At 45.4% G+C, this 11,020-nt stretch overlaps 1 protein-coding gene across 1 annotated transcript; it reads right to left on the bottom strand.

Annotated features, from left to right (window-relative positions):
• Positions 1 to 2,072: 2,072 nt before the first annotated feature.
• Positions 2,073 to 2,499, bottom strand: LOC127047852 (NADH dehydrogenase [ubiquinone] 1 beta subcomplex subunit 3-like). The gene has a single exon (XM_050946726.1). It carries the CDS (start codon positions 2,490 to 2,492, stop codon positions 2,202 to 2,204), a length of 291 nt encoding a protein of 96 aa, XP_050802683.1. The 5' UTR covers positions 2,493 to 2,499; the 3' UTR covers positions 2,073 to 2,201.
• Positions 2,500 to 11,020: the final 8,521 nt, after the last annotated feature.

The raw sequence follows: 11,020 nt of genomic DNA, 5'->3' as shown, positions 1-11,020 counted from the left end.
TAATTTATCAATTTGTTCCAACACCACCTCTATTAACACCTTAACCTGGGATAGTTCTTCAGATTTGTCACCTAAAAAGAATAGCTGAGGTGTGGGAATCTCCCTCACATCCTCTGCAGTAAAGACCGATGAAAAGAATTAATTTAGCTTCTCAGCAATGACATTGTCTTTTCAGCACCTCAATCATCCAGTGGCCCCACTGAATGTTTGGCAGGCTTCCTGCTTCTGTTTTACTTAAAAAAAATTGCTGCTAGTTTTTGTATCTTTTGCTAGTTGCCCTTCAGATTCTTTTTGGCCTGCTTAATTATACTTTTACATTTGACTTGCCAGAGTTTATGTTCCTTTCTATTTTTGTCAGTAGGATTTGACTTCCAATTTTTAAAGGATGCCTTTTTTGCCTATAGCTGCTTCTTTTGCTCTGTTGTTTAGCCATGGTGGCACTTTTTTGGTCCTCTTGATACGTTTTTTTTAGTTTGGGGTATACATTTATTTTGAACCTCTTTTATGGTATTTTTAAAAAGTTTCCATGCAACTTGCTGGCATTTCATTCTTAGGACTGTATCTATTAAATTCTGTTTAACGAGCTTTTTCTTTTTTTTGTCATTCCCCTTTCTGAAATTAAATGCTGTGGTTGACTTCTTTTGTATTTTCCCGTCCACAAGGACATTAAATTTAATTACATTATGGTCACTATTACTGAGCAAACATAAAACAAAAGAAATTATAATTGTAATTAGGCATTCTAATATAGCCATAAGTATGTAATTAAAACTCAAAGTAAATGCACAGAAAAGTATTTTCTTCCAATTGTATGATTTTTATATGCAAGATTTGATAGATGAGTTTTCTGTACAGAATTCCCTGCTTACCATGTTGCAGCAGTAGTGTCAACACAAATGATTATTTTTCCTAATAATTATGTACACCTCTACCTCTATATAACCCTGTCCTCAGGAGCTAAAAAGTCTTCCCGCGTTATAGGTGAAACCGCGTTATATCAAACTTGCTTTGATCCACTGGAGTGCACAGCCCCGTCCCCCTGGAGCGCTGCTTTACCATGTTATATCAAGAATTCGTGTTATATCGGGTCACGTTATATCAAGATAGAGGTGCATGTGTGAGCCATGAACAGATACTCCCAATAAAAGGGGCACTCACAGCCCTGGCATTTTAGATGTATCTTTGCCTACAAGCACCATTTCTGGTTTATCTCTATTTAGCTCTCATCTGGACATATCACATGTGTATCGCTAAAAGAAGATAATCAAATCATGGGGAATAGTTCCTTTATAACCACATTTGAAACCAGACTGGTAGGAATCAGAGACCATTGTGAAATCATGAGACAGTGAGTCCTGCACCACTTTGTCAGTTGCCTTAGGCAAAAAGATGTACAGTAGTGGTTGATGAAAACTGAAGATGCTCTTAATATAAAAAAAAATGGTTCTCTGGGGCAGGATCTCACCACAACCTGCCTACTGTCCTGCTGTGAGACGTTAATAATCCTTGCAAGAATGGGCCCCAAGTCTAATGTCTGGTAAACAACAACTACGAGGTACAAGGGTTAAACTCACAGATAATGAGGTGCTTTTACCCAACACATCTAAGACCTCACTTAGCAAAACAGAGTGAAATGCAACAAGGGAAGCCATATATAGTTTCCTCATCTGGCCTGTATGGATCTGGCCTTCAATTTAGCTGGATTTGACTGAATTTCTTTCAAGAAGTAAATGGAAAATTCTTCTCAGGGAGAAAAGCTCAGTAATGTAGTTAAGGCAAATCACAAGCCTGCCTGGCACGCTGATCAGGTCTTGTGAATAAGATTTCGCTAATGGTACAGTGGAAGAAAATAATGATGTGGCCTCACTGCCCCAGTATAGCAGCAGAACAGTTGTCTGTGCTACAGTTGTCCTCATATGAGTGAAATTTCCGTCACTAGCCCTCTAAATGATTCATTTAGTATTTTATCAGTCACAGGTCATCTGTAAACCAGTGCCTTCTGAACACAATGCAAGGTTTCATGTTGTGTAGATGTGAATGTGTGATGCTTGTGGGTAAAAGATTTGTTTTTGTTTCTTTTCTTGCCAATGAGAAATTTTAATAGGCATCTTTACATGTGCAACAAAATCAGTAAGCTATTGTATAACATGTTTTAATTTAGAACTGGGTAAATAACTTCGAGAAGTTCTACTATTCCATTTTCAATGATGTCCTCCATTTTTCTTCGGAGGAAACAGTGTGTACTCGATCCCAAGTGCTACCACAAAGGCTACGAATCCCCACTTGAAACCTTTGGTGAGAACATCCATAACAGTGACAGGTTTTGCAAAGCCACCCATATATCTCCAAGCTACATTGCGAAGCCATGGATCTCTAAGACTCCGCCTAGCCAGTCTTTCTTGGACATCCTGTAGCGGAGTACCCTCTATCTTCCATTGTTTATAGTCAGGGAGTTTCATTTTCCCATGACCATGTTCATGTCCATGCCCCATGTCTGGCCGCTCCTACTATCCCACTGAACAACTGGCAGAGAAATTAAATGATAGAGTAATATTATCCTGCAAATCTGCCTGAAACCTGGGTTACCACCTAAAATGAACCATTAAATTAAAATTCTCACCCTGATAGGCAGTAGTGCAAATGGAATCGATTTTTTACTGGCACGGGGGCCAGCCTGGCGGGCATGTGACCTCCTCACGTTACCCTCCACATGACTCCTACCTACCCTGTCCCCAGCCTGGGGCCAGCATATTCTCCCCGTCCCTTCCCCAGGATCCACCCTCCTTACCTGGGGAGGGAAGAGAAGGCTCTGTCCTCCTCCCAATGCACTGGAGATTTTGGAACCACAGCAGTGAAAGCAGAATGTGGGCCTCTGGATGGCTGTACCATCCCCAACCACGCCCCCAACCCTGTCCTCCAGTGGGGTTGCTGTACAGATGAGGAGACCCTGCATGGAAGGGCTGGGGACACTGTGGTACAGCTGCACCAGAGCCGGCATCGTGGAGCTGTCCAGCAGCCCCACGTTCTGCTCCTCCTGTGTCTTTCTGGTACCTCGTATCAGCTATAAATATCATGCTGGTATGGTGTATTGTACTGTACTGCCCTACTTGCACTGCTGCTTATAGGAGCAGTTTTAGGCTCTGACTTTAACTGGAGCAATGGTAATCTGTTTATGAGCATGACAAATGTGTGAAATGGATACTTTCAATTTACAAAGTATATGCTGACCCAGAAATTTCCATGGTTTTGTTTAGGGAATGGATTAGCAGATCTTCATAGAAACAGGATTACTGCCCTATACAAGAAAATATCAGAGATTGCATTGCTCACTTAAAGTGAGCTCTCTTCTTCAGTATTTATCTAATGATTTTTGCCTCACATTCCCAAAAAACACATTCATGTTCTTCTAGTACTGCTTAAAAACTATTTTAGTAAATGGCAAATACCAAGAGATAAGCATTAATCTTCACAATTCAGGCTTATAAATTGTACTATATAAAACACTTGTTCACAAGGGGAGAGGCAACTCTAGATTTAATCCTGAGTGGAGCGCAGGAGCTGATCCAAGAGGTAACTATAGCAGGACCGTTTGGAAATAGTGACCATAATACAATAGCATTCAACATCCCCGTAGGGGAGAGAACACCTCAACAGCCCAACACTGTGGCATTTAATTTCAAAAGAGGGAACTATACAAAAATGAGGGGTTAGTTAAACAAAAGTTAAAAGGTACAGTGACTAAAGTGAAATCCCTGCAAGATGCATGGGCCCTTTTTAAAGAATCATAATAGAGGCCCAACTTCATTGTATACCCCAAATTAAGAAACACAGTAAAAGAACTAAAAAAGAGCCACCGTGGCTTAACAACCATGTAAAAGAAGCAGTGAGAGATAAAAAGACTTCCTTTAAAAAGTGGAAGTCAGATCCTAGTAAGGCAAATAGAAAGGAGCACAAACACTGCCAGCTTAAGTGCAAGAGTGTAATAAGAAAAGCCAAAGAGGAGTTTGAAGAATGGCTAGCCAAAAACTCCAAAGGTAATAACAAAATGTTTTTTAAGTACATCAGAAGCAGGAAGCCTGCTAAACAACCAGTGGGGCCCTTTGATGATCGAGATACAAAAGGAGCGCTTAAAGACAATAAAATAATTGCAGAGAAACTAAATGGATTCTTTGCTTCAGTCTTCACAGCTGAGGATGTTAGGGAGATTCCCAAACCTGAGCCGGCTTTTGTAGGTGACAAATCTGAGGAACTGTCACAGATTGAAGTGTCACTAGAGGAGGTTTTGGAATTAATTGATAAACTCAACATTAACAAGTCACCGGGACCACATGAAATTCACCCAAGAGTTCTGAAAGAACTCAAATGTAAAGTTGCGGAACTATTAACAAAGGTTTGTAACCTGTCCTTTAAATCGGCTTCGGTACCCAATGACTGGAAGTTAGCTAATGTAACGCCAATATTTAAAAAGGGCTCTAGAGGTGATCCCGCCAATTACAGACTGGAAAGTCTAACGTCGGTACCGGGCAAATTAGTCAAAACAATAGTTAAGAATAAAATTGTCAGACACATAGAAAAACATAAACTGTTGAGCAATAGTCAACATAGTTTCTGTAAAGGGAAATCGTTTCTTACCAATCTATTAGAGTTCTTTGAAGGGGTCAACAAATGTGGACAAGGGAGATCCAGTGGACATAGTGTACTTAGATTTCCAGAAAGCCTTTGACAAGGTCCCTCACCAAAGGCTCTTATGTAAATTAAGCTGTCATGGGATAAAAGGGAAGGTCCTTTCATGGACTGAGAACTGGTTAAAAGACAGGGAACAAAGGGTAGGAATTAATGGTAAATTCTCAGGATGGAGAGGGATAACTAGTGGTGTTCCCCAAGGGTCAGTCCTAGGACCAATTCTATTCAATTTATTCATAAATGATCTGAAGAAAGGGGTAAACAGTGAGGTGGCAAAGTTTGCAGATGATACTAAACTACTCAAAATAGTTAAGACCAAAGCAGATTGTGAAGAACTTCAAAAAGATCTCACAAAACTAAGTGATTGGGCAACAAAGTGGCAAATGAAATTTAATGTGGATAAATGTAAAGTAATGCACATTGGAAAAAAATAACCCCAACTATACATACAGTATGATGGGGGCTAATTTAGCTACAACGAGTCAGGAAAAAGATCTTGGCGTCATCGTGGATAGTTCTCTGAAGATGTCCACGCAGTGCGCAGAGGCAGTCAAAAAAGCAAACAGGATCTTAGGAATCATTAAAAAGGGGATAGAGAATAAGACTGAGAATATATTATTGCCCTTATATAAATCTATGGTACGCCCACATCTCGAATATTGTGTACAGATGTGGTCTCCTCACCTTAACAAAGAGATTCTAGCACTAGAAAAGGTTCAGAAAAGGGCAACTAAAATGATTAGGGGTTTGGAGAGGGTTCCATATGAGGAAAGATTAAAGAGGCTCGGCCTCTTCAGCCTGGAGAAGAGGAGATTAAGGGGGGATATGATAGCGGTATATAAAATCATGAGTGATGTGGAGAAAGTGGATAAGGAAAAGTTATTTACTTATTCCCATAATACAAGAACTAGGAGTCACCAAATGAAATTAATAGGTAGCAGGTTTAAAACAAATAAAAGGAAGTTCTTCTTCACACAGCGCACAGTCAACTTGTGGAACTCCTTACCTGAGGAGGTTGTGAAGGCTGGGACTATAACAATGTTTAAAAGGGAACTGGATAAATTCATGGTGACTAAGTCCATAAATGGCTATTAGCCAGGAAGGGTAAAGAATGGTATCCCTAGCCTCTGTTCATCAGAGGATGGAGATGGATGGCAGGAGAGAGATCACTTGATTATTGACTGTTAGCTTCACTCCCTCTGGGGCACCTGGCATTGGCCACTGTCAGTAGACAGATACTGCTCTAGACGGAACTTTGGTCTGACCTGGTACGGCCATTCTTATGTTCTTATATTCTAACCTGAAAATGAAGAATTTATTCCAATTCAGAATTGTATGTCCAATTGTATAATTCAAAGTTACAGTAATAGATTCTCCACGTCATGGAACGCATGACTAATTAATATAGACAACTGATAAAAATGCATACATAATCTGATATTGATGTATTTTGGAAGTAGTAGCCAACTGACAATAATAATTTAAAAGAAGATGTCAGTACTTTCTTAAATCCTGACAGACCACATTTCACGCAGCGTTAGTCCTAAGCTTTCTATTATATTAAAAGAATAAATAAAATATATTTCTCTCTTCCACAAAATACAGTATTTCCTATTTCTAGTAAATGTGCAAGTGCTCCGAGAATTTTGATCAGGGGAAGAATGTGTTAGCCCATTTTAGGAATATTATTTAGAGATTCAGGAAAGAATAGTATCTAAGATTATGTGTAAACACAAAAAGTGTGATTCCTGTCTCAATCACACCAGGGTAAATCAGGAGTAACAATGCTGTAAAGCTGGTGTAAGTGAGAGGAGAATGAGACATTTTGAAGTCAGGGTGAATATCCTCAGCAGATGTCAGACCACAACAGCACATTGATGGTAGGCCAAGGTGGCTTTCAATTACCTTTCTGCTCCTAGATATGTAGTTGTTACTAACTGATCCAAGTTATTATTATTAATTATTTGTAATATGAGAGCATCTAGAGGCTCCAACTGATATCATTGTGCTGGTATGGGTCAATAATCATTTCAAACAGCTTCCAATCCAAATACAGAGGACAAAGAGTGGGAGAAAGGAAGTATTATTATCCTCCTTTTACAGATGGGAAATTGAGGGAAAGAGAGAAAAGACAGTTACCTTTTCTGTAACTGGTGTTCTTCAAGATGTGTTGCTCATGTCTATTCCACAATAGGTGTGCGTGCTTGCCACGTGCACTGGTGCCGGAAGTTTTTCCCCTAGCAGTACCTGTAGGAGAGCGCCCCTAGTGACCCCTAGAGTGGTGCCTCCATGGTGCAGTATAAGGGGCGCTGTGCACTCTTTCCACCCTCAGTTCCTTCTTGCCAGACAACTCGAACAGAGGGGAAGGAGGGTGGAATGTGGAATAGACATGAGCAACCCATCTGGAAGTACACCAGTTGTGGAAAAGGTAACTGTCTTTTCTTCTTTGAGTGATTGCTCATGTGTATTCCACAATAGGTGATTCCAAGCTATATCTGTTGGAGGTGGGTAGGAGTTCACAAATTCTCAGGACAGAGCACAGCCCAGCTGAACGCAGCATCTTCCCTGGTCTGGGAGACAATTGCATAGTGCGAGGTGAACATGTGAACTGAAGACCATGTGGCAGCCCTGCAGATGTCCTGAATGGAGAAATGGGCTAAAAAAGGCAGCAGACAAGGCTTGCACCCTAGTCAAGTGTGCCCTCACAATCGACGGGGGAGGGATACCTGCCAGGTCATAATAGGTACAGATGCACAAGGTGATCCAGTTGGAAAGCTGCTGAGTGGAAATTGGTCAACCCCTCATGTGTTCAGCTGAGGAGATGAAGACTTACTGTAGAAGACTTACTGTATGGCTTAGTCTGTTCCAGGTCAAAGGCCATAGCCCGTCTTACATCCAGTGTGTGGAGGCAGCACTCCTCACTGGACACATGGGGCTTGGGGCAGAGGACTGGCAGGAAAATGTCCTGACCCATGTGGTAGGTGGAAACCACCTTCGGAAGAAACAAAGGATGTGGGCCGAGCTGGACCTTATCCTTATGGAACACCGTTTACAGGGGCTTGGAGGTCAGGGCCCTGAGTTCCGAGACTCATCTAGCTGACATGATCACCATCAGGAAGGCTATCTTCTACAAGAGGTGCAACCAGGAGCATTTAGCTAGTGGCTCAAAGGGGGGGCCCATCAACTGGGCCAGCACCAAGTTCAGGTCCCATTGTGGGACCGGGGGCCTAATGTACGGGAAGAGACAATCCAATCCCTTAAGGAATTGGCCAGTCATAGCATGGGAGAATACTGTATGCCTCTGCACCGGCGGGTGGAAGGCCGATATGGCCGCCAAGTGCACCTAGACAGATGAGGGCACAAGCCTTGGGCCCTAAGGTGAAGGAGATAGTCTAAAATGAGCTGGATTGGGGCAGCCATGGGGTAAATGCCCAGCTCAGCCACCCTTCTGGAGAACTGAGACCACTTTGTCAAGTAGGCTTGATGTGTGGAAGGTTGCCTGCTTTCCAAGAGGATGTGCTGAACTCCTTCTGAGCACGTCCTTTCCTTCTGGCCTATCCATTGAGCAGCCATGCCATGAGATGGAGAGCCACTAGGGTGGGGTGCTGGAGATGGCCCAGGTCCTGGGAGAGTAGGTCTGGGCGGGACAGCAATGGCGACGGTGGGGCAATCTCCAGGCTCATGAGGGTCCCATACCAATGCTGCCTGGGCCACGCCAGGGCTATCAGGAGGACCCGGGGCCTGTCCCTCTTTATACTTTCCAGGACCTTGCCAATCAGCAGGAATGGGGGTAGGGCATAGAGAAACTGGCATCACCATGATAGGAGGAAGGCATCGGAGACAGCACCCAGTCCCAGCCCTCCCGGGAGAAGAAGCGGACACGTTGACAGTTCTGCCAAGTCGCAAACAGGTCCACCTGGGGAGTTCTTCACTCTTGGAAAAGTCTGTGCACCACCTCTGAGTGAAGAGACCACTCATGCTGAGAGAGAAGTCCCTGCTCAAGTGATCCACCTGTGAGTTCTGGGCGCCCGGTAGGTGGTAGGTCTGTAGGCAAATGTTGTGGGCTATACAGAAGTCCCAGAGTCTGAGGGCTTCCAGGCAGAGGGCAGAGGATTGGGCCCTGCCTTGCCTGTTGATGTAAAACATCAAGACTGTGTTGTCTGTGAGAACTGTGGCCACCCTGCCCTCCAGTTGCGAGCGGAGGGCAATGCACGCCAGCTGGACCGCCCTGAGCTCCTTGACGTTTATGTAGATGGCCAGCTCCTCTGCAGACCACAGACCTTGGGTCTGAACGTCTCCCATATGGGCTCCTCACTCCAGGTCCAATGCGTCAGACACCAGTTCCATTGACGGGGGCCTGCCTCTGAGCATGTTCCCCGGGGAAGACCACCATTGTAGGGAGGCAGTCACCGGCTCGGGCACAGTGAGGACCTTGTCCATCCTGTCTCTGGCCTGGGAGAACACTGAGGCCAACCAGAGCAGGAGGCGCCTCATCCTGAGTCTGGTACAGCAAACCACATATGTGCATGCTGACATGTGACCAAGAGCTGGAGACACACTCTGGCTGTTGTCACTGGAAACCTTGTGACTATGTTGATGAACCCTTTCAGGGTCTCGAACCTGTCCAGTGGGAGAGATGCCCTGGCCGACGTGGCATCCAGGACTGCCCTGAAAAACTCTATACATTGTACCGGAACGAATATGGACTTGGTGTCGTTCATTAACAGGCCCAGAGTGGCGCACGTGGACAGAGGGAGCGCCACGTGATCCCACACCTGCGACTGGGAGTTGCCCTTGACCAGCCAGTCATCCAGATAGGGGAAGATCTGGAGCCATGGTGCCTGAGGTGAGCTGCCACCACAGACATACACTTTGTGAGTACTATACCATGGGTGCAGCGGAAAGGCCAAACGGGAGGGCCATAAATTGGTCCAACCATGAAATGGAGGAAGCTCCTGTGCCCGTCAAATATATGGATGTGGAAGTACGCGTCCTGCAGATGAGGGCGGCATACCACTCCCTGGGATCCAGGGAGGAAATGATGGAGGCCAGGGAGACCATGCAGAACTTGAGCTTCACCATGTACTGATTCAGGCCTCGCAGGTCCAGGATGCGCCTGAGTCCCCCTTTTGGCTTTTGGGATAAGGAAATAACAGGAGTAGTACCCCTTGCATTTGAACTCCACTGGCACCACTTCCACCACTCCTAGGCCAAGGAGCCACCCCACCTCCTGCGACTGGCTACAATAGCCCCTGGGAAACAAGGACGTTCAGTGGCGTCTGCCTTGGTCCCATCGGTGTCCACTCCTCGAGGCAGAGCAGTGCCTGGAGTCTCTGTCAGTCAGAACCCAGTCAGACAACCTGGTGGGGGTCGACGGTGACCTGTGTGGACTATGCACGGGATGGTTGCCAAGCAGCAAACAGCATTGGGAACATTCCCTCGACCATGACCGGTACCAAGTCAGGGGTGACTGCCAAGATCCCAGTAGTGGCTTGCCTCTGGACCATGGAGCCAGCATTAGCGGTGCCCCTGGTATCGGCATGAACATAATGTCCCCAGCAACTTGCAGGGCCTCTGGCATGGAGGGCATCTGGACATCTGGGGAAGCCTGCTCCAAATGGGCCAGGCTGCTGTGCTTGACCTGAGTTGGAGGCCTAGAGGCTGATGGGGACCAAGGACTGCCCAAATTGGGTCTAGACTCTCCCCCAGTTTTGCTCCAGTGCCGGGGTAGAGAAGGCCTCTTCATAGCCTTCTTGGCTGCCCTGCAGATGGGGAGTGGTCTTGACTGGTAGATGGTGCCAGGGGGTCGCCGTGAACTGAGACTGCGGTACCCGGTGCTGACTCAGAGCGGCGCACTGGAATCGGAATCAATGCTGACTCCATCAGGATGGCCAGGAGACAAATGTCTCTCTCTCTTGGTCCAAGGCTTGAACGACTTGCAAATCTTGCAGCAATCGCTGAGATAGGTTTCACCCAAACAGTGTAAACAGTCCGCATGCGGATCACTCACTGGCATCAGTTGCCTACATGTGTCACACAACTTAAAACCTGGGGCACACGGCATGCCCCGGCCCAGGTGCACTAAATAAACTGAACTAAACTAATCAAACTACTTTAACTACAAGTACTACTACACTGAATGAATAAGAGTTCTGGAGGAGAGCTGCAGCTGAGCTGGAGCAGAGCAGTTCTGAAGCACCTTCACTGGCGGCAAGAAGGAACTGAGAGTGGGAGCACACAGTGCCCTTTATACCACATCATGAAGGTGCCACTCTAGGGGTTGCTAGGGGTGCTCCCCTATGGGTGCTGCTAGGGGAAAAACTTCCAGCACGGGTAC

The sequence above is a fragment of the Gopherus flavomarginatus genome, chromosome 3 (genome assembly GCF_025201925.1).
Source record: "Gopherus flavomarginatus isolate rGopFla2 chromosome 3, rGopFla2.mat.asm, whole genome shotgun sequence".
NCBI classification, from domain to species: Eukaryota; Metazoa; Chordata; order Testudines; family Testudinidae; genus Gopherus; species Gopherus flavomarginatus.
Note: the sequence above shows the minus strand (reverse complement) of the source record. Positions and strands in the feature narration are given on the sequence as shown.

Bases quoted from the DNA above. Each gene is read 5' to 3' on its own strand.
- LOC127047852 (XM_050946726.1), bottom strand. From the start codon at position 2,492: ATGGGGCATGGACATGAACATGGTCATGGGAAAATGAAACTCCCTGAC.